Source organism: Dysidea avara, chromosome 3, assembly GCF_963678975.1.
Source record: "Dysidea avara chromosome 3, odDysAvar1.4, whole genome shotgun sequence".
In the NCBI taxonomy this organism is placed as follows: Eukaryota; Metazoa; Porifera; class Demospongiae; order Dictyoceratida; family Dysideidae; genus Dysidea; species Dysidea avara.
The window spans coordinates 11,959,046-11,984,085 of record NC_089274.1 but is presented as its reverse complement, the minus strand read 5'-3'; the positions used below and the strand labels follow the sequence as shown (position 1 = coordinate 11,984,085).

The window sequence follows — 25,040 nt, the reverse complement described above, 5'->3', positions numbered from 1 at the left end:
TTTGGTAAAAGGATGTGTATTGTGTTATACAAGTGCATGTTCTAATAGAGTATGAATGAGTCAAGAATTACGTTTCCCTGGACACTTGGCCTGTATAGAAGTGCTTGACCTTGTGTACTTTTAATCATATTACCACCCTTCTCCACAACAGCATTCAAGTACTCCAACTCTAATAGAATGGTTAATCTTTTTTTTTGGTACTCAAAGTTCAACAAGCCTTGCTAACACATTTAAGAAAAAATTATAGTTCAAAACCTCAATCACACCTGTTAAACATTGTGCCACCAATCTTGTCTGTCATCCACCATATTGGTAAAAACTCCTGTGGTTTTCTATATATGGACTGAAAGTGTTTACAGCTAATTGACCACAGAAGTTTTAAACCACATAGTATTCACATATAGGTACTCCCACTATACAACACACATGTGGGCCTGCCAGGTCCAATGCATACTATTATTCTGGCCTGATGCTGTTTAAATAAAAATTTTTGTATGCGTGAACCATTGGCAGGCCACTCGTAGGAACATGCAATACTATCTTATTGAATGGCCAACCAGGTATTTAGAAATACCAGTCCACACTGTGCAAATAATTGTACAATTCCAAAAATACTAGAATTACATATAATAAACTGTTATGATACAAAGTTATTTTGTTGGTAACTAGCATTAGGCCAGGAATAATATGCAAAAATTAAATTTTGAAAATACTACCCTAAAGTCACAAGTCACCGAGACATCAAATCACCTCAACAGCATGTTTCCTTTTCAGTTCGCCTAATTCATCTTGGTGACTTTGGTTTAATTTTGACTCTAATTCATTTAATGCGGTGCTACCTTTTGCCTCCAAGTCATTTTTCAGAGTGACAATTTCTTCACTGTGGCTTGCCGTCAGGTTATCAATAATATCTTTTGTTCTAAGGTTACTAGAATGTTCAACATCAGATTTGAGTTTTTGCATTTCTTGCTGGTATGCTTCTTTCAGTCCCTGTTCCTTTTGTGAGTGTTCTTCATCTTTTAGTTGGAGTTTCTCTTCTGCTAATTTTATGTCACTTTCTTTTTTGGTTATTTCTAAAGACCATTCACTTCTTTCTTGTTGTATTTCACTTTCTCTGCTCTTTACTTTAGCCTCAATTTCAAACAGCTCTCGTTCAAGTTCAGCTTTCTGGGCACGCAGCTCTTGTTCAAGACGACTCTTCTCAAACAACACCTCCTCCAGCTTGCTCTTCTCAGCAAGCCTCTTCTCTAAATCAATTTTACGAGACGTTAACTCTGCTTCAAGTGTCTCCTTTTCAGTAATCTTTTCAACAAGTGTCTTGCGTTCACTTTCAAAAGCTTGCTCTAATTCCTTTGCCTTCATGGACACAATATTATCCAACGCATCTTTTGCTACCATCTCTTTTTCCATAGCTTCTTCAAGTGACTGCTTTTCACTTTCATACTTAGCACACTCTCTTCCAAACTCATCCTGCAATTCTGAAGACACAATCTTAGTCGTCTGCAACTGATTTTGTAATAACGCAATCTTGTTTTCCTTTTCTCTCACTTGTTGTTCATGAGTGTTTAGCAGAATTTGTTTTTCGTGTTTGAGGTTTTCAATATGCAGTAACTGCTGGCTACTAGAATCTGTTAGTTCTTCATAAGCAATCTGTAACTGTTCGTATTTGTGTAGTATGTCCATTTCTGCTGAGTCTGGTTTGTCTTCACTGATATTGGCTTGTAGTTCTGATACTTGTGACATTAAATTCTGCTTCAAATTCTCCAGTGTCAATACCTCTGACGATCTTGACTCTAATGTGCCTAGTAGTTTTGTAACCAACTCTATTGCAGATGTGAAGTTTGAAGAAGTTAGTTGTTCAGCTTTCCTTAAAACGTCACCATCTAGCTCTGCAAACAATGCATCACTAGGGTCCACTCTTTCTTCTGAAAGTTTTTGCTCTTTGAGAGCTTTGAGTTGAGCTTGAAGCAATGTTTCATTGGACTGAAACTCATTTACGGCAGATTCTAATTGACTGATTCGTTCTTGGTAAGACTCAGTATCTTTTAGGGACTTCTCTACGCTTTGTGCACTTGTACTTTTAGCAACACTTAAATCAACTTCAAGAGAATGGATTTGACTCTGGTACTTCAGCATATTAGCAGTTAGCTGCTGCTTTTCTTCATTTGCCCGTGAAACAGATAGCTGCAAATCATTCAATTGATGCTGTGACATTTCAAGCTGAGAGTAGACATCTTGTTTGCTCTCACTCAGTTCTGTCATTTGGCTGGACAGTGTTTGCATTTGGTTATTGAGGGAATCTATCTTGTTTTGGGAAGCAGTTAGCTCCACCTCATGAGCTTGTGCTAGCGACTGTCGAAGTTCTTCTAGAGCTTCATGATGCTTATGTTGTAACTCTTCAATCTCTTTAGATGTATCAGCAGTGACATTAAGCTCAACTGGTTGTGACTGAATGATCTCATATTCTCTATGTAACTTTTCAAGATCTGCTGTTAATCTCGTGATCTCATTGTCCTTCACTTCAACAGATAACTGTTGCTGCTGTTTCTCTCTAGACAGTTCTTCATTTAAGGCATTAATCTGTGATAGCAATTGTGTCTCGACCTGTGATTTTTCATGAATGGCCGTGGCCAGTTTCTCTTCGTAATCATCCTTAAGTTGTTGGAGTGACTCTGCAGGTACAATGGTCTCAGGCTTTGGAGCTGAATCAAGTAAGTGGTGTTCTAAACTAGCTGCTTTGGTTTTCCATTGTTCGATCTGCTCTTCTAAAGTGGTAACGTAGCTTTCGTATTTCTGTTTTCCTAATTGCATTGATTCTAACTGATCACTGAGAGATTTAGACAATTCAGCTACTTGTTCATCGGCCAATTGTTTATTGTGATTGGCTTGACCGAGCATCTCTTCAAGACTATTGCACTGCTCCTGTAATTTGGATAACTTTTCTCTAAATTCTAATTCCTTTGTGTCAAGTGTTTGCAACAATGCGGCTTCAGCTTCAGCCTTCTGTTTGGCCTGATCTTCATATGCTGTAAGATACTGTTTGTGGTAAGCCTGTAGCTGTGCATTAGCATTCTCTTCCATTTGCTGCTTAAATGATTCCATCTCTTGTTGGTGTTCCTTCGTAAGACTTTCCCTTAACTCGCTCTTTTCCATTTCAAAGTTCTCTTTAAGACTATCTTTGATGACTTTAAGCCGTTCCATTTCCAGTTCATCCCTGTCAAGATGAGACGTATCTGTTGGAGGTTGTTGGGTGGACGTTTCATTTGCTACTTTCTCTACGACCATTCGATGTTGTTCATGTACTTTCTCTAATTCAGCAGCATGAGAAGTGTTCAGTGACTTTATTTGCTCCTCATAGCGACGCTGACAGGATACCAACTCTTGCTCAACTTCTTTCAGTGATGATGAAGTAACTTCAAGCTTCTCTTTTAGTTTCTCCACTTCTCGTTGCTGTTCCTGCTGATGATGCCCTAATGCTGCACTAGCCACTTGTCCTGTTGCTAAATCATCGCTCAATTTCTCTTGCAGTCCATCTAACAATGGGGCATTACCCCAATCATCCGTAACAAGGTTAACATCAGAATGCAATTGGATTTCAGCGTGATCTGTATCTAACAGTTCTGCTGGGCTATTGGTGTAAAAGCCTTGATCATAAGACTCAAATCCAGGTATATCCATTAATGATTCTACTGGTTTTTCCTGTTCTAAGTTAGGTTCATGTAATTGTAGGTAGCCATCAGTATTGGTTGAATGTGACACAGGAGGCTGGTCAGCTGTTTTGATGTCATCACTTATTGTTTCATCTTGTATGACCATACTAGGTATAGGTTGTTGATCGTAGCTCACCACAGGCTCCTAAGCAAAATAACAGTTACAGAGTGAGTAATAATTATACTTTGTTAGGCATGCATGTACAAGTATATATAATCATATGGTATATAAGTGTGTCCCATATATAACAGCAATAAAATTACATAATTATGTACTAAGTCCAATTACAAATACTTCTAAGTAAGCATACACCATGTAAACATATAGTTACAACAGATGCCTTAATCACTCAGTAAGTGCAATATTACAAAATATTCTGGGAAGATACTCTTATAATTTATAGAAAAATCTGTAAATACACACAAGACTAGCCAAATATTGTAACACTAAGCAAATAGCTAATAAAATCTGTAAAATGATAAAAATTCATACACACCATCACTGGAGCTTACATAGACACTGAAACAAATGCTTGATCTACTGCAACAAGTTGATATGCTACTTCTAGAACCAAATACCTAGTCCATACTAACTAATTCTTACTTCAAAGGGAAGAGAATGTATATTATATAGTTATACAACGGGCATGAGTGCGTTTATACAGGCAGAGCACGAGTGCATGTTGTATAACTGTTATGTACCACTCACCTAATAGGTGGGGAGAGTCTCACAAGACAGTTACAACTCTTATAAAGGCCAGGTTTCTAACATCGATTGTGGGTGACAGAGTTGAACGTTGTGGTGACATTCCCTCTACAGTATCGCAGCCACCTGAGAGTACGCTATGGGCTATATCACTAACCTGCATTCGCTGTTCGACTCTCATCATGTAGTGCTCAGCCTACATGATCACTCAATTGCCCGTAGTGATTCTCTAAAAAAAAAAGCAGTTAATAGACGGTTTTGTTGAAACCTAACTACTCTTACTATCCATACTGGCTAAACTTGAATCTGGTAGCATGACAAAAACCGGTTGCCACAATCGAACATAATGGTGAGTATTACAGTTTTATTGAGTCATTGTCAAAGTGGACTACGGTTTTATCTGGGTTCAGATGGCACCAGACTGGTAAGGTGTATTAAGTATATTTTATATATGTACACTAGAATTGTGGCTACCGCGTTGGCTTTTTCGATCGCCATTGGCTGCTTGGTAAACATTATACGCATTGGTGACGTTATGGCCCACAATCGACTTTTACATGTCAGGCTATAAAAGAATTCAAGTGATCTGTGAGGTGTCTTTCCACCTATTAGGTGAGGTGTCGTAGCGGTATCGGCTGCCGGCACTTGTGCAATGCTGCACAAAACCGCAGCCAATGCAGCATTGCACAAATATCTGTCTATTGCACTGCGGTCGGTGCATTATAACTTATAATGCACTCGCTGCGGTCTGATTATGGCGCTGGCGGTGCCTTTGAACTGCCCACGCAGAGTGGTACATAAATGGCATTATCATCCATGCTAAGGAATGCATTAAATGGAGGTAGCATAGGTGAGATAAAAAGCAGAAACTGTTTTTGTTGTTGTGATTATTTACAAATTGATCATCCTAGACTAGGTTATGACAACTATGTGATGTGTTACACACACTTTAGCTACAATTTTCGTGCAGCCAAGTTATGTTTCAGTCACACACTACAAGTTACAGCTAGATAGTGATAGTGTGGGTGATGATTCTGCCTGACTGTTTAACTCATGGTCCTTAACTATTGGCATAGCCGGCATGTAAAGACAGTCGATATCACTGTTTACTTCTATTGGAAATGGAGCCTCTTACCATGATTCTATGATACGAACCTGCCGCATACCGTATAGCTGATTATTTTCAAAACAGAAAATTTCACACAAGAAACAAAATCTGAATTTCGAAGGATTTTAATTTCAAAGAGTGTATATTTCGAAGTTCGGTGAATTTCAAATAAACGGAAATTCGTGTCACAAATTATGAATGTTTGCCCAAAAACCGACTTACTGATGGAATAATCCCCATCCCTGTGCACTGGAGACTGAGAAGACTGAGGAAGTCTTGAGTGGCTGAGTAAATTTACTGGCTTGATCGCGCTCGATCACATCACTGCCCATTCTGTTTTCAATTGGCACAGTTAATAATACAGTTTACCCACTACCATCTGAGCTAAACACAAGCAAATCGCAGAAAGTTGGATTGTTGCTTCACTGATTGTGGGAATTTTCGAAGAGCAATCGGAAGTGGGAATATATTTTCAAAGAGAAAGGCCTCTTCGAAATATCCAAAAATAAAAACCTTTTGAAAATTACCAGTTATATGGCATACAAGGATAGATGGCAATCTTGGAGAACTGACATGTCAGCATGAATTGCACAACTACTGTGACCTGTCAGTGATAAAGAGCATAAACATCATAGGCCACACTCCCTGTCTGCTATGTATTTCTCGGTTGGCCAGGATACACTACATAATGTATAATTACAGGGTTGTGACAATATTCTAAGGATTTACCCCAAGGAGGTCTTGAGATTTCATGTGTGGTTAGATTCAAAGGAGATACACAATTCATTGGTAAACTCTAGGCACTTACTTTAAGCAAAAGGTCAAGACAGAGCAAGAGAGTGATCTTCCAACTACAAGTGCAGATGTTATAGTAACAACACCAGCCAAACCACAGGATCTACATGTCTTGCAGCCTCAATTAGTCAAAAGCACAAGGTGGTACTACCTATCACAAGGTGGTACTAACAAGCTTCGATTTGAAGGACAACTGCCACAAGCAAAGCACATGAAGATAGAAAAGCATGATGGCGACAGCGATGATGGTAGCTCAGCAGCAGAAGAGTCAATTGCCAAGGATTCAACAGCAGGAAATTGACCGTGGCAGTCAATTAGATGACAAATCACATCAACTTTGCTCAAAACACAACCAAATGCCAGTTCAACATCCAAGGCTTACAGAACACACTGCTGCTGCTGCTGAGACATACTCAACTGACAGTTAACCACCTTCAAATCATACATGCCAGACGAAATCACTGGATTGTTGTGATAGAATTTTATCTTCTGCTGGAGCGGTTATAATCTACAACTTCTTGTATGATGTGGTACAAAAACAACATTGTCATGGAACAAATAACTGCAGTCTGTTTGCCACAGTTAATGTCGTGCAACTAGCCAAGCAACACCCAGATGATTAAGCACACTACACTCAGCATCTGATGAGACCACATTTAATAATTTTTTAGAGGTGTACCGATTAGTGGTGTGCGATATAGGATATTTTCCTATCACGATTATAGCACACAATATATCACAATACGATATATATCATGATATAAAAACTCAACACTCGGTTTGTGTATTTACACTGATGACACTTGTAGCAGTGATGTACTAGAAGTACAATACAACATGGTACATGACTAGCACACAACATTGCAAACTCTTTTATCAAAAAAAAGTACAGTGTACAATGACATCTTGGGTACATTATTCTCTAATTATAGCTAAATCTATACCTAGGCTTATATCACAATATGAAGATTCTATATAATATCACGATATAGAAAATTTTATCACGATATTTCGATATATATCACATATCGCACATCACTAGTACCAATATAAGAAAACTAAACCGATCCGATATGGATTAATCATTTTGAAACCGATACGATACCGATAAAATATACCGATATAACTAAGTGTAGCTATTTATATTTGAGGAACCACATATACCATGGTGGTGTGGCCTCTATTGACAGCTCAGACTATAAGGCACCCACAAATATTTTAATACATGCCCCTACCAAGGTTAGTCCGGATTACTCCACATTTTAATGGCTTGTATAGACGGCTGGTTGTTTTATGCTGTTCTCTCGGTTCATCTTATTGCTGTTTCCCCAGGCCCACCACTATGAGTGTTTGTTGTATGATTGGTAAGCTTTGTGACAACAAAACAGTAAGTATCCATGCATTTAGGTGGCTTCGCGTAGCATACTGCTTTAAGACAAGGAAGATAACTACTGTTTCCCGCCCTTGTTAGCTAAATAATAGGGGTTATAATGTGGCTTGATCATTGGACAGTGTTCTCAAGATAGTCCAGTTGTATATCGGTATATCGTATCGGGTTTTTAGCAGCAATATCGGCTCCCACTGATATAGTAGAAATGCCTATACCGACCACCGATACGATATGCATCGGTATATCGGTACACCTCTATAAATTTTACTCTTAAAGGCTTAACAAGTGATAGGTGCAAGTCAATAGGATTAGGTCCATTTTCCTGGTAAACTCTAGAAGAATACCACTTACTAAACTGAGAGATTTGATTTTGAGATCCATGGGATGGAGTTTGTCAATACAATTGGCCAGTATATTGATAGCATATATGTTACTTTTGGCTACGTTATTTTATCAATAAACTAATATTAAATAAAACTTCCCTTTGGAAAGTGTGGTAGAAGGACGAAACTGCAAAATTAGGTGTATAAATGAACAAGTCTAACATTGGTAGGTTACCATCTAGAGGGAATTTTAGCAAAATTTGGCGATTTGCTACAAGTTTAACCCGCGTAGCGCCTGAGACTAGCATCTTTATAGCTAAAGATTGAGCTTGAATCCATTATTTTGCCAAATGCAATTTAGTTTGCTATTCACCAAAGTTTCTCTCTATACGGTATGTTATTACGATGATCACACTACTGTGATGATAGTTCTGACAAGGCACCATACATACAACATCATCTCTGAGAAAGCAAGCCAGTTGATAAAAGTTTTGTGCTGATCATCACAATTGGATTTTCACTGTCACATAGGCCCACCAAAAATCTTAATGACAAAAAAACTTAAATGTGGTAAAGAATAAAAAAATCAGTGTTTAAAGGTCTTAGTGAGCTTATAACCAAACACAATACTATTGTGGGATACCATTTTGGTAGTACATCTTCTGGTAAAAGTTTTTTTTTGGTGCCAATACTCATATACCCAGACAACATTCTCACAGGCCTGCTGTTAGTACCATTACTTGTTCCAGTACTCAATATAATCCTCATAGTTTAAGACACAGGTGTGTAAAGTTATACTCAGATACACACAGTCTACACCTTTTACAAACCTGAGCACTAGTATGATCAAAAGGGATCGGTGAAACGTTTCCTGAATTAAGGGAAGTCTGGTCAAGAGAGCTGATATTTTCACTAAATGTTGCTGACAGTTCTTCAATGATGTCCTCTGATGCACTATCAGTCACCGTAGCCTTCTTCTTCTTTCTCTTTTTCTTGCCTTTTTGATATGCCAGAAGCTGCCAAATAAATATTAAACAATAAACGCACATACTGATAGCTTGGCAGAGTAAACACAAGTATCATTATATGCCAAAAAACCAATAGTATTTCGTAGATTACATAAAACAAGCGACATTTCTAATTAATTCGCACCATTGACAAAGAGAATAACAGAATTTGCACTATTTAACGACGCCTTAGAAACAGTACTTCCCCCAGCAAATAACGAACCATCTATTACTACTATACTTACCGATGCCTTTCCAGCTTCCCGAAGCTTTTGCTTTCTTTCCTCCTCCTCATCCATGGCGCGTTACAAGTGTCCTTAGTTTCTAACCTTTATAAGACTCCGGTAAAAGAAGGTTGGTGTATAAATTACTTGTTGCAAACAATACGAGTACCGTGGCAACCTAACACCGCCCAAACCTTAATAAAGCGCCATTATTGAAAATCACGTGAGGTCACATATATTTTCGTTCTTGACTCAGTTCTTGACGCTCGGTGCGCCTGTTGGCAAGGAATATGTTACAGACCCTAGGACTAAGTATGTGAACTGAGGAAATGATGGACACTGTACTGAGTATATAGCGTCATAGTGACGCGCTGTGACACTTGCGCGGGTCCTGCTGGACCACTCCCAAATTAATTATCATTGTGTTGTTCACGTGACGTTTTGCGAGTGTGCCTTGCAGTGTGCACAACTGATTATGATGTTCGCTTATACAATCAGCGTTTTACCGATAGTTGTTGTGGCTGTAGTTGGCGGTTCTGGAGTAGCAGCTGTAGGTTAGTAGAGTGAGCAAACTTGTGGCTTGTCACTTTGGCACATAGTCATAGGGCTGTTCTAGGGGCTGTGCACATGTGCAGCAGGGGTTGATCCAGACTTTTGGAAAGGGGAGTGGAGTGGGTCAAATTGAAATGACACTACAGGGAAGGCACACCATAGGTCAGGCAAACTTGACTACTTGTTTCTCATCCACATATTTCCATGTGGGTGGGAGGTCATTTTTCATCATTCATTACTAAAGAAAATACTCCAAATCAATTACTACAAAGGTTAGCTAAAGCCTTTTAAGAACTAGTACATATGTTTTACCATGAGATGCAAGTGACATTTGCTATGCTGTAAAATGGTTGCCATCCTTAATACGTGTGCATGTAAGCAATAATGAAGCTTGGGGTAAAAAAGGATGCGGGTGGGGATGAGAAACAATTAATCAAGTTTGTCTGGCCTTAGTGTGCAAAGCACACAAGAAGTATGCTGTCCTAGGGGGGTCTGGGAGCATGCCCCCTAAGAAAAGTTTGAGCAGTAAACCCTCTGAGATGGAATATCATGAGAGTGATTTCAACATGGGTTCATCACAATTTGTTGTATTAGAGGTAACTATTCTGTTAGGGTATCTCAATCTTTGACACCTTGATTTTGATGTTATATAGTGTACAATTGTTGATGGGCCAGGGTTTCCAGCTACCTTCCTGCTGAACTATTTATAATAGCCTGTACAGCAGACACACTCAAATCAGTCAAATACAATGGTGTATAGTCACTAGACAGGATCTTAGAATGTACTCAATGCAGCTCTCTTGAAGTGCTCCCTTGAAAATGCTGAATGTTAAAAGGTTTATACATTTAACAGATTTTGGTGTGTTGTTTGTTGATAATGTGTTGTTTGTTGATAATACAATGCCACCAATATATACACACAGGTAGCTGTGTACTTTTATACAACACTCAAATATGAGTTTTAATTAGGATGTCGGCTGGCCATTGGGAGTACGGCATTATATGATAGAGATTGGTGGTAGCTATTTGCAGCTAAGTAAGATAAAATTTCACTTGATGAGATTTTCATGACATATAGAGTACAATTAACATGTATACCAAAAATTTTCGGAAGAAGGGTAAAGAGCCTCTCTTGACCCACCCTAAATCTACCACTGATGTGCAGTTTGCACTTTTAATATAGCTTTGTTTTTTTCTCGCGCAGCCACACCACTTTTTCTTCTTTTTCCATTGAGTCGGGAATGACAAAAGAAGAAATAAGCTAATTGAAAGTACTACCAAATTGATTTAAAATCTAAATAAAAAGTGTTTAGGTATACCATTGATTGCAGAATTGTTGAGATTTCCCTTCCTGTGCCGTAAACATTCCGTGGGTTGGAAGTAGTGATGTTGGATCAGCCAGACTGAGGAAAAAGATTAGTGTGGCTCAAATGCTGTGGAATCCGTGGCAAGGACAACAAAATTTACCCACAAGGAGCCTTACGGAAACACTCAGCATATTTTTTCAAGAATTCTGCAATCAACTGTATTAACCTAGTAGTTAAGTGGCAGCTGTTGTCTCATGGGATAAGAGACACTGACTGATCTATAGCTCTGATCATGTGGGACTCAATGAAGTGTTCAATAGTCCCTGTGTGACCTGTTATTTCTCATAGAGCCGGTGATTGTGTATAGCTACTCTTAGTAGCTAATATACTGGCAATAATAATATTGCCATAGTGTGACTAGTTGGTAGAACAACTTGCCATATGAAGTGCACCACAAGCACGAGAAATTGTCTCTTTAGCCTATAGACTTATTAGCTAACTAGCTAAATGTGCATGTGCATTATATTTATGTTGTTCTGATTTGATTTTTTGTTTGATCTCAAAAAAACATGACATTCGGCATAGCCATTCTTCCATGCCAAAGTACACAAAGACAAAGCACACATGCAAATAGAATGACAAATACAAAACAACACAAAAGTTAGACAAGTAAATATACACACACATTAACTATTACAGCTATTACAGGCATTGGTCAGGTAGAAAGACTTAATTAACGAGACAAACTCCCCACACTTGTGGGGCATTTCTGTATTTATATCATTACATGCTTGCATGTGTTCTTTGTACCGATTTGTATTTGCACCATTAAGTATTTGTATGTATGATGCAGACATTGCTGAATGTCTAAACAAAAAATCAATTTGTTCACTGCACTTGTAGCATGCAAGAAGGGGTAAGTGGAATTCTAGAGAGTGAGAACATGCTAAATAAACCTTGTCACATGTTTTATTTGACCTTTTGGCAGTTCTATACTAAAACAATCAAGATACTCAAATAGAACAGTCAACAGTATGCATATCTGCTTCAAGTCACTGTGGGGTCTAAAGCAGACAAGCAGAGAAATAGCTATTCTGGGACTTATAATTGTGTCAGCTGTTGATTTACAGACTGCTCTACTAAAGTATCTTGATCGTTTTGGTGGAAAGATGTTGATATAAAATCAATGACAAGCTTCATTATAGTCTGTTCTCACTTTCTAGAACTCCATCTGCATCCTGATTTTACCCACCTATCACCCGGTCCCTATATAACTGTTCCAGTCCCGCCCCCTGATGGTGTTGATGTACAGCTAAGTTCTTACTCACGCATCTTGAGATGTGTTCAGCAAATTCAATACTGGTGCTAGCTATGTATGTGCATGGGTTTCCATTGAGACAGTCATGATAATTTATGCATCATGCAGTAAGGTATAGTATTGTATATTAGGGATCATGGAGGTGTGGGTTTTCTGGCCAACCTAAAACCAACTTCGCAATACTTTCCTTGCACCTTGGCAGTATTGGTTAGGTATAACCAAGCCCAAAAGTACCTTCAGTACAACCCTAAATGCTTCTAATAGATTGTTACAAATTTTTTTACTAACTGACTGACTGACTTACTAATGCTTTCAGACAAGCGTAATTGGTAATGGCTAAGGCTATACTTGATTTGTTCACTGTTTGATATCACTTCAGCCTGACAGGTGCTGTTTGGCATACTGCAGTATGTATAATGCATGCATCATGGACTTACCTTTGTCCTCCATTGTGTCCCACTTCTTTTCGCTGACATGCAGCCAAATGTTAGTCTGGCACAGCTGCCCCTTTGCTAGCAATAAGGGTCTAACATGTAAAAGAGCCACATGAAGGGATATGGAACTTCTTCTGCGTTGTATCACTCATTCTTGCCAGCTGTATGCTAAATACCAAAATTATGTAACAAGGTTGCATGGTCATTATAGCAGCCACACTCTACCAGTGAATTATATACCAAACTTCAACAATAAGTTTATGAGAGCAATACACAAGTTTCATTCAAAAATTCTGCCATGGAAAGCTTTGGGACTCTATATAATTGACATCTTGACAAAACGTCCTGAGGTCTGAGTAATTAAGGCATGGTGAAAAGTAGCTACAATGATAATTCCACTTTACCATCTTGCGATTATAGTTGCCTATAGATAAGAGCTGGGTTTAGCGTTTAGGTATCTTGATTTGTACTATATAGTTGAACTGTACACACAATTGACATCTTGTATTGCATGATGAGTTCCTACAACTACAGGACCATGTTTCAACTATCCAAGTTACTATGACTCAGTGAGTGGTCAGTGTGTACTGACCTGTCCACCAGGAAGTTATGGAGTTGTTAATGGGAGTATTTATGATGCTTCTACTGACAGAGTGAGAAACTGTAGAACCCGTAAGTAATACTGCTTTTGTGAAGTATGTGTATAATATAAGACAATAAAAATTTTCTATTGAAATTTTATGAGTGGTGAAATTAATTAACAATGCGCCAATTTGTGAACAGTAAGCTGGTAAAAGCAATGAGCTAAATGCTGTGGAATTTTGGAAAGGTAGATGGACATTGAGAAACAGCAACTTAGTATGTAAGAGATTGAGACACACTAGTACAACAGTCACTCACCTTTAGTTATTAAAGCATTCCAGTAGAACAGTCACTCATGCTTGTGAGCCAATAAACATCTATTAATACTTACTTTCTTTTACTTTACAATGTTCTGAAAAATTCATGGTTCTTATTAGTCTGGTGCCGCCGACCCTATTTAGGTGCACCTATTTTCGGGGTGCTTGTATAAGCGCCTAAATAGGGTCGGCAGCGCCAGACTAGGTTCTTATATTAAGACTTGAGTCTGAAAGGGAGTCTACAAGATTACTTTAGCCATTCTGTTGATGCTTCTTAAGTAATTCTTGGCTGTGTTATACAGGGTTGCCAATTTAAGCCATTGTATTGTATTAAAATCCTTACTTTGCTCTCTTGTGTTTAGTTTCTCAGTAGTATAGTCCATTTCATTACTAAAGCTTCTGATAGCTTTTATCTGGTAATTAGATTATAACTTATTTGGAGTGACTAGCTGATGAATATAAACCATTTAAACTTGTAAGTTTTGCATACATGGTTGATCTCACAACTATTACTAAAGCATTCAAATCATTATCATTAATTGGTTTATACAGACCGATTTCAACTTAATCCAATAGGATGAAAATTATTATACTGTTGTTCATCCAAAGAGATTCACACTTTCAATCAAGACAATCGGATTGCATAATTGCATTTAATTTCGTACAGTGTAAAATGGTGGTGCATGTCTCAGGAATGGCTGGGATGATTTCACTACAACTTTATATTTAAACTGTCTAGCAATTCACAAGTTCACTTCAAAAATTATCCCATTTGGAGAAAGGAGTGTATAAGGTATACATTCTTAAAATTGCATTGCTGTTCTCCTTGGAATCAAATAACACATTGGTGTGACATGTTGTCTTTTTTGCACACTACTTTGTGTCTACATGTATTTCCTGAAGGGTAAAGTGTATGAATTTGTGCTCTGTGATATTTAAATTGCTATTCGTTTACCAGTTCCTACAGGTTACCATTTAATGTTCAATGCTACAGAATATGAATTTGATGTCAATGTGTACTCCCCTATTGGAACTGTTGTGTTTGAGGTACTTCTCCTTGTTGAGAATCCAAACAATATGCTTTTATTATTAGTTGACCTTGTGGGAATGATAGTGAATATTTTCTCCTTCAATGGAATGGGGAATTTTGTTGAATTTTTTGGCACATCAATTAGTGAAAATATTACATTAGCAATTACACTGGATGAAACACTGAATCCTGATGATAGAAATGTCACATATCAGTTCAGTTTATCAACCATTGCACTAGATAGAAATGGAAGTGCAGTGGTCAGTGAGGCAACTGTGTTGCTTTATCAATGGGGTAAGATATGTATATACACTAACTAACACTGAAAATTCTGTCTGGCTTCCACACACATCCTATTATATACTGTAACTTTGAGAGATCATAACTCACTGCAGGAATATACAATCAGCATCGCATTTTGACCTGTGATTTTGTGATGTTATGGAAACATTGTGTGAAAATTGCAGGTCAGTAGCATGCTTAGGCCAATGAAACTTGATTAGCAGTTTCGCGTCATTGCCCGCATGCTTTTGATACACCCGCATGGAATTTCATTATTAGTATTTTTCAGATTGAAATACTCTAATAGAGCAGTCACTTTTACTCTAATAGAGCAATCAACTATACTCTAATGGAAAAATCACTTGTTATAGATTAGTAACGTACTTTAGCTATTTAATGCAAGAGTAATCAGTGTAGATCTCACTGTTTTTTGGCAGAAATCTTCATGTTTGGATGTGTGTTGTGCTTTTGGAAAAATAATGAATAATAACCGCCCACCCGCATCAAATTTTCAAAAATCTGAGCGAGAAACTGGTAATCAAGTTTCATTGGCCTAATACTGTTCAAGTTACAGCAGGTCAAATTCAAAGAATTGGATGTGTGTGAAAGCCTGGTTTTGTCAAATTCAGTCATGACACCTATATAATATTTGTCTACATGTCTAAAGCGCATGTCTAGTTTCAGTGGTAATTCTAGATCTAGAGCTGGGGGTGCACATCCAGCATGGATGTTATAGTATATATACATGCTGTAGCACAAACTGTAATTTTTGGGGGTGCAACCCTGAAACCCCATACGTACCAGAACTGGGGTTTTTGCAATTTAAAGTCTTTAATTTGTCAACAATACCAATCTATACACTGCAACATTCCCAAAGACTTTTTCAAAATTGATTTTTTAGTAGGGGCTATCATGGTCCCTGCCTCCTTCAGAATCGCCTATGCAAGTCATCAATAAACCCTGAAATTCCATTTACACATGCAGTGATGACACCCTGGGTGCATTATTTTCGGTACTACATCACACAATTGACACAGCCTTGATTACATTTCTACAGTGACTCATGGACTTGATGTTGTGACAAATCTTGTTTAAGTGTTTGACTAGCTTGAGTAACTAGGCCTGCGTCAGATATGTCAGCATAATAAAAGCATAATAGGTTGGAGTGGTATGCCAACATAATGTTAGCATATTAGGTGGATATAATTATGGAGCTTAATTAAATCAATTCTTCCTACTAGAGCAGTAAGTGGAAACTGCAAACCTGCAATAGAGCACTCAAATGCATTGTACTAGCCCCTTAGATCGATACTCTCTATAGAACAGTCAGTTTGTAGTGAAATACTCTAATAGAGCATTCACTGATTAAAATGTTCCAAAATAATTGTAAGAAATATTGTTAACCTAGGAGCTGTCACAATGCAAGTATAATGGGAACAATGAAGAACATAATAGGTGAAAATTTTGGGAAATTCCTGAAAGCATTTTGGGCAAAATTTTGAGCACATTTGACTCAGGCCTATTGATAACGTTGTAGTCAAAACCATGCTAAAACATCTTGGCAGTAGAACTGCGAAGCTTAAGGTGCATCCACTATGGCAATGTCTGGTGGTTAAAAAGGCTGATATCTGTATTTGGCCAAGAATGAATGTTACATATACTATATAAATACAGAAGTGTATCAAATTTGCAAGGGATCAAATCCCATGGAAAAGGAACAGGAATTGTCCCTCCATAGGATTTGATATGTTTCTGATAAAAAAGATTCAAATATTATTGACTTGCACTCTATAATCAGTCATGCTGCATTCAAAACTAACTCTGCTTGGCTATTTTTTCAAAGGTCAACACAAAACAAACAACAGGCCAAATCACTAACCAAATAAATGAATTATAAAGTTGCAGCAAAATAGCACGAGTTGATGGATAACCAATGTTTGTAAATTCATAAATGCATCTCCTTTATGCAGTCAGGTTTTTTATTTGCATGAAATTTTACTGAATTAAAATGCAATGTCAGGTATAATTATCATACTATTTACAACAGATCCATGTGAAGAGTGTCCAACAAACTCTACATGTGAGCCACACATGCCCTTAGATGGTAGTGTAGAATGTGTATGTCCCATTGGCTATAATGGGACTTATTGTGAAGTGTTCGTTGGATACTGTAATCCTAATCCATGTATTAATGGAGGAAGTTGCATTGAATGCTTTGGAAATTTTACATGTTTGTGTGCTAGTCCAGTAACGGGGAGGTATTGTGAAGTGGATCCTATTGACGAATGTGAACCACAACCTTGTGTTAATGGCAACTGTAGTGACTTTATTGATTTTTACAACTGTTCATGTTATGATGGTTTTACTGGTGATAACTGTGAAATTAATATTGATGAATGTCATCCCGATCCTTGTATGAATAATGCAAGTTGTATTGATGGTATTGATAACTTCACTTGTAACTGTGTTAGTCCCTGGACTGGGAACTTGTGTGACGCTGATATAGATGATTGCGTTGGTACAAACTGTACTAATGGAATTTGTGTTGATCTTATTGATGACTTTGTGTGCCAGTGTGATCATGGTTATGAGGGTGTGTTTTGTGAGATTGACATTAATGAGTGTGAGAATATGACATGCCTGAATAATGGAACATGTGAAGATCAAATTAATAACTTTACTTGTCGATGTAGCCCTGGTTATGAGGGTAGATTTTGTGGTGATGAAACAAATGAATGTGATCCAAATCCTTGTGGTTCATTACGGTGGTATTGGGGTTATTGTACTGATTTGTTTCTTGACTATGTGTGTACTTGTAGACAGGGTATTACTGGAAGAAATTGCAGTGAAGTAATAGATTTCTGTGCATCTGGTCCATGTCAGAATAATGCAACTTGTCGTCAACTGTTTTTAGGTTACTATTGTGAGTGTGCTTTTGCCACTACTGGACCTCATTGTGAAACATTATTAGATGCATGTGATTTTGACCCATGTTTGAACAATGGATCATGTGTTTCAGACTACAATGATTTTAATTGCACTTGTCCTGAAGGGATAACAGGAAGCAGGTATGAAATCAACATTGATGACTGTAGTCCTGATCCATGTGCACATCTAAACAGAACTTGTGTGGATCTCGTTAATGGTTATGACTGCCAGTGTGAACCAGGCTATGAAGGTAGAGTGTGTGAGATTGACATTAATGAATGTGAGAATGTGACGTGCCTAAACAATGGAACATGTGTTGATCAGTTTGATAATTTTACTTGTCTTTGTATTCCAGGATACGATGGTAGATTTTGTGGTAGTGAATCTAATGAATGTTATCCCAATCCATGCAGGAATTTAGGATATTGTCACGATCTCTATCTTAATTATACATGCAGTTGTCGACAAGATTTTACTGGAAGAAACTGTGATAGAAGATTAAATGATTGTTTGCCTGATCCATGTCAGAATAATGCATCTTGTATTGATGGATTTGCTAGCTACTTCTGTATTTGTCCCTTTGCCGTTACCGGCGAAAACTGTGAAATATTATTGGATGCTTGTGATTTTAGCCCATGTTTGAACAATGGATCGTGTGTTTCAGACTATATTAACTTTAATTGCACTTGTCCTGAAGGGATAACAGGAAGCAGGTGTGAAATCAACATTGACGATTGTAGTCCTGATCCATGTGCTCATCTAAACAGAACCTGTGTGGATCTTGTTAATGGTTATGACTGCCAGTGTGAACCAGGCTATGAGGGTAGAGTGTGTGAGATTGACATTAATGAATGTGAGAATGTGACGTGTTTGAATGATGGAACATGTGAAAATCAAATGAATAACTTCACTTGTCAGTGTAGTCCAGGTTATGTGGGTAGGCTATGTGGTGAAGACAGTAATGAATGTGATCCAAATCCTTGTCATAATTTAGCAACATGCCAGGATCTTTTTCTGGACTATACATGTATGTGTCGGCAAGATTTCACTGGAAAAAATTGCTCGGAGAGACTAAATGACTGTTTATCTAATCCATGTCAGAATAATGCAACTTGTTTTGATGGATTTGCAAGTTACTTCTGTCATTGTCCTGATAGTGTTACTGGTGAAAATTGTGAAATACTGATAGACAGATGTCATCCTAATCCATGCCTCAACAATGGATCGTGTACTGCACTTGTAAATAATTATGCTTGTGTTTGTCCAACTGGATACACTTCTAGGAATTGCTCAGAAACCATAAACTACTGTGATGGTGTGGTGTGCATTAATAATGCTAGTTGTGTAAATATGCCGTTATTGGGGACCTACTCATGTTTGTGTATTGAAGGGTTTACTGGACTTGAATGTGGAATTGAAATTAATGAATGTTCTCCTAATCCATGTGAGAATGATGGAATTTGCACAGACCTTGTTGGGGGATATACCTGCAACTGTACACTAGGGTTTATTGGCAACAACTGTGACATAGACATTGATGAGTGCTCTTCTAGTCCATGTGAAAATAATGGAACTTGCATAGATCACATTGGTGCTTATGGGTGCAACTGTACAGAAGGGTTTACTGGTGATAACTGTGAAAGCGATATTAATGAATGTTCCTCTAGTCCATGTGAAAATTATGGAAATTGTACAGATATTGTTGATGGCTTTATTTGCAGCTGTGTAGAAGGGTTTACCGGTGATAACTGTGAAAGTGATATTGATGAATGCTCTCATAATTCATGTGAGAATAATGGAACCTGTATCGACCTTATTGGTGGCTATGCATGCAATTGTACAGAAGGGTTTATTGGTAGTAGTTGTGATATTGAAATAGATGAATGCTCTTCTCTTCCATGTGAAAATGATGGGAACTGTACAGATCTTATTGGGGGATATGTGTGCAGCTGTGCAGAAGGATTTAGTGGTGACAATTGTAACATAGACATTGATGAGTGTACCACTAATCCATGTGAAAATAACAGAACCTGTATCAACTTTATTGGTGGCTATGCATGCAATTGTACTGAGGGATTCACTGGTGCTAACTGTGAAAGTGACATTGATGAATGCTATTATAATTTATGTGAAAATAATGGAACCTGTATCAGCCTTATTGGTGGCTATGCATGCAATTGTACAGAAGGGTTTATTGGTAATAATTGTGATATTGAAGTTGATGAATGCTCTTCTCTTCCATGTGAAAATGATGGGAACTGTACAGATCTTATTGGGGGATATGTATGTAATTGTACTGAGGGATTTAGTGGTGACAATTGTAACACTAGCATAGTTGATCAGTGCTTGTCTACTCCATGTATAAATGGAGTATGCATAAGCCTAGCTGATGGGTTTAGGTGTGTCTGCAATGAAAAATTTACTGGAATTATTTGTGACATTGATGCAGAAGACAATTGTGCCACAAATCCTTGTTTAAATAATGGAACCTGTACTGATCTTATTAATGACTATGTATGTAACTGTACCATAGGCTTTACTGGCAAGAACTGTAGCAATATATTCAATGATTTAAGTCCTTGTAGACATAACCCATGTCAGAATAATGGAAGCTGCATTAATGATGATGTTAATAATTACACATGTTCCTGTGAGCCTGGTTATACTGGAAAAGATTGTCAGATTAAAAGTAAGCCCTAATTAAATCCAGTGTGCCAATGCTTATTATTGTTATTTACATAGGTACACCTTCAACACACTGTGATCAAGAATTTTTACCAGGTAATTTATACTAGATTACTAGTGCATGCGTGTATATGTATATACATACATACATACATACATACGTACGTACGTACGTGTACGTACGTACGTGTACGTGTACGTACGTACGTGTACGTGTACGTACGTACGTGTACGTACGTACATACGTACGTGTACGTACGTACATACGTACGTGTACGTACGTACATACGTACGTGTACGTACGTACATACATACATACGTACGTACATACATACATACATACGTACATACATACATACATACGTACATACATACATACATACGTACATACATACATACATACATACATACATACATACATACATACATACATACATACATACACATGGTAACAAATTAGCAGTGTGTTCAAGAAATGGATGATGTCAGGGGCATAGCTAGAATGTAGGCAGGTGAGGTAGTTGCCTTACCAAATATTAGTGATTGAACTGAGAAGTTAACATTGGACCTTTTTAGATGCATTGTGAAAGCTTGCATTAACAAACTTTATATGCTGTTTAGTGCAACTTACCATATACAATAGTAGGTCTAAAAGCTCATCCAGCAGGAGAGTTTCTGAGGCTTCCAGAAACTGGTCAAGCAAGATTGAGACACCCTAATAGAATGCTCACTTTAATACAACAGTATTTTTATTTACGGATGGATTTTTGTGAACCGTTGAAATGTACTCTCCTATTCAACCTAACTACCCTGGGGAGAGCATACTGCCAGGTCCCCTAGATTGACATGTTTTGCATACTATAGTGTGATTACACTACTGGTATGCTATTTTGTACATTTTTATAAAAAAACTTGTGTATTCTGAGCTTGATCTCACTACTATTACAAGCCATCAGAGTCCTACTCACTGTGCTACTGCTGCTAGCTGCCAGCTACATATATCCATATGACTAGAATTACCTCCAGATTCAAACTTGTAAACCTAATTTTCAACACTTTCATGGGGTGGAGCATGCTATGCATGCGTGCTGAGTGTGCTTCACCATTAGAGCGCATGTATCATTAGCATTGCAACACCTATTCAAAATTGCTGGCTACACCCCTGGATGTCACACTAATTATATTTTCCCTGGCTTGCAAGCAGCTGTAAAAGTACTATAACATTAGTATAGTCTAAATAAGTTAGTCACCTTGACTAACAGAACTAAGTGATTATAACCCTTAACCCCTAGTAACATGCACCCTTACTGCATTTGGGACAGGCCTTTGGGATAACTAAAGTTTACTAACCCACTTAGTTCCTTTGGTCTTGGTGTCTAGCTATTATTTAAAGAAGTAATTTAATATGACTTTTAGTCTGCCTTCTTTCTTGCCAGCACCATATTTACACGGCTAATAGAGGCTAAACTGTGTAGTGCACAGCCACCATTTTATGCCCCACAATAACAAGTTTATGTAAGCTGTAGCCTGTGCTGTTTTAGTTCCAATTAATATCTGTTCTTTGCACTTTCTAGTCCTCATTCACCTCCAATCTTACTTGTCGTTATGCTTTCCTTACATATAGATAAAGCAATCTGATTTGCTACAAAGGGAGTATCATTACCACAATTGATCACTAGTACAATTAAAAATTATTATTTAATAATGAAGTAGGGTTTCAGCAATAAAAAGTAGTGAAACAAGGTATATGATGGTAGCTATTACAGCATAACTACGTATGGTTGTGACTACTTTATTAGAGTATCTCGATCTTCCTGATTGTCTTGAGTGAGTTATACAGGGACATGGTTTGCCATCTGCAGCAAAAGTGCAACTTATTCCAGCTAAGGGGCATGGTATGGTCATGGTGTGATATTCGAGTTCTTACCCCTTCCTACAGTAGATCTATCCTTCAGTCTTGTTACCAGAAACATGAATTGGTGAAGAAGTGGACTTACAAGTCACAAATCCAGGAAGTGGAACACACTACTCTTACTCCATTGGTGTTCTCAGTAACCGCTCATGAGGCTACTGTATTTTAATAAGAGACTAGCTAGTTTACTGGAATGAACCATAAGTTATGCTGCTGTAATGGGCTGGATTAGGTGCCGTCATTGGCTTCACTCTGCTAGTTGTATAAATAAGCATGGTCTTCACAGGGCCATGTCATAAAGTCCCTTGTGGACTTTATTCAGTCAGAGACATGTATAATGATGCGATATAAGTAGCTAATGATACTTGTACATGTCTTATTTCTATAATCTCTACTTTCCCCTCATACTTGTACTTGTAGTATATAAGTACAATAACATGATTTGTTTATACAATTTATAGGTCTGTTTGTTGGCATTGTGTGTGGATCAGCTGGTGCCATCTTGGTGGGCATCCTAATCACCTGTGTATGGAAAGCATCTCACAGAGTGTGGCTTAAGAGGAAGGAGAAAGTCAAAACTGGACATGTTGATGATGTTACCATGTATAGAATGGGGTAAGTATATAGTTGTACATGTAGCTATACTAACTATCTTGGTAACAGTTGCAACATAGGAAGAATAAATTTAGATATACCCAAACGTTGAGGACTCAGAGCTGAGGACATATGTTTTAGACAAAAGTTTCAAATATCAAGAGTCAAGAGTTACAGCAGTATGTAACAATTTTGCAAAAAGAAGTTAGTTTAAAGGGATAGTTGTTGGTAAACAGAACCATGCTAAAAATAAGTAGAAGTTGCTGACTCGACCTTGCTTGCATAGGGTATTTCTAGTGTGTATGATTCAACCATTAATTCCTTTCATGTTACAACTATAATTATTGTTAAATGTTGTGACAATCATTTAGATAACTTTTCTGTTTGATCAATTTAAATCACAACACAACAGAAATACTTTGCGTACTATCGTAGAATTATTCATACCAGCATAATGGGCTGTTATGAGAGCTGCTAGCTAAAATGTTTCTTTTAATATATATATGTAGATTCAACTTTATAGCTAATATTGTCTTAAATAACTTGAACTGGGCTCACATTTTGCATACAAATCCTCCTTTAAAATTTAACATTGGTGATCTCCAAATGCTGTAATCTGACTTAGTAATCATCACCTGATGTGGAATGTGGATACTGAGTATTTTACAACTGGTATCAGTATATACTCTAATTTATAAATCACACTACAGTTTCTCTAATCATAATATTATTTAGCAAAGTATTTAGCTAATATGAAATGTAACTGTTCTAAAAGGAAACCTATAGAAGTCTTTCAAAAATTTGAAAACTCGTATATTTATGGATTACTGTCACATCACATGAATGGGCATGATATTAATTTTTATGGATTACTGGGTGTGAAACATTGGGTATTTTATTAGGATCTTGAAAACTACCAGCACGATTGCAATTGGCTAAAAAGCAGACATAGTGTTTAACAGTTTATATTAGTGTTGTGTATAGCAAGTATGGAGGCTGCAGCTTTCAAATTCTGGCTTGTATAAAAATCATACATTTGGCCTAAAACTTCTATTGAAAAATGTTCTTACATATAGAGTTTGTCTTTAAACAGTCTCTAACAGACATTACTAAAGTTGTACCAATTCCTTCTACCTACCCAAAGACCTAACATGTAACTAATATTTCCCAATAAATTTCATAAATTCTCATGGCATTTCACATAGCCCGTAAATATACATGTCTTGGATTTACTGTGCATGCGTTCCTTTTTATCATAGAAAACAAATGTTTGACAATCCAACATATTTGGATGTTACAACTCTTGTTGATGAGGACACTTATGGGAACACATCTTTTAATGACAACTTTACACTCTACTGAGCTCATTGCTACAGTTTTTGCTAACATTTATACATGTAACAGTAATTTGTGATATTGCATGCATGGTTAAATAACAATAATATTTTATATCTATGTGATGGAGTATATATATAGCATTTAAAGATACTTGTTCACTTGCTTGTTATCATAATTGTGTATTGTTTGGCACACTGCACATTATGCAATCCTTGCATGCATACTTGCATTTGAAAGTTTCTGTAAACAATACTTTTAATTATGGAAGTCATCACTGACAAGTCCTTCACGATACTCATTGTAATTATCAGCACAATCAGGAATATTCATTATTTGCATGTTGACGAGATGCTGAGTTTCTGCAACATATTTTTGTCAACTTTTCTTTCATCATTTTAAATACACTGATAATATCACAATGACATGTGAAGGTGAGAAGATGATACAGTACAGTGATGAAAACTTGGAGAAAAGCAAAACTGATCATGACATTTGCAG

The 25,040-nt window shown here is 37.3% G+C and overlaps 2 protein-coding genes across 7 annotated transcripts; one reads left to right on the top strand and one right to left on the bottom strand.

The window, feature by feature from the left end:
- Positions 1 to 592: 592 nt before the first annotated feature.
- LOC136249383 (putative leucine-rich repeat-containing protein DDB_G0290503) lies at positions 593 to 9,578 on the bottom strand. Its single transcript, XM_066041362.1, has 3 exons — positions 9,285 to 9,578; positions 8,863 to 9,048; positions 593 to 3,855 (listed from the first exon to the last, which is right to left on the bottom strand). Exons 1-3 carry the CDS (start codon positions 9,336 to 9,338, stop codon positions 742 to 744), a joined length of 3,354 nt encoding a protein of 1,117 aa, XP_065897434.1. The 5' UTR covers positions 9,339 to 9,578; the 3' UTR covers positions 593 to 741.
- Positions 9,466 to 24,661, top strand: LOC136249381 (fibropellin-1-like). Of its 6 annotated transcripts, none has more exons than XM_066041358.1 (8): positions 9,466 to 9,817; positions 13,409 to 13,546; positions 14,732 to 15,097; positions 17,133 to 18,153; positions 18,208 to 20,702; positions 20,756 to 20,794; positions 23,072 to 23,225; positions 24,464 to 24,661. In XM_066041358.1, exons 1-8 carry the CDS (start codon positions 9,739 to 9,741, stop codon positions 24,564 to 24,566), a joined length of 4,395 nt encoding a protein of 1,464 aa, XP_065897430.1. In that variant the 5' UTR covers positions 9,466 to 9,738; the 3' UTR covers positions 24,567 to 24,661. The 6 variants fall into 6 exon arrangements, with proteins under 6 accessions (XP_065897430.1, XP_065897432.1, XP_065897427.1 ...); XM_066041360.1 differs by adding an exon at positions 10,469 to 10,651 and having other exon boundaries at positions 9,466 to 10,411; positions 17,133 to 20,702; XM_066041355.1 differs by adding an exon at positions 10,469 to 10,674 and having other exon boundaries at positions 9,466 to 10,411; positions 17,133 to 20,702.
- The last annotated feature ends 379 nt before the right edge of the window (positions 24,662 to 25,040 follow it).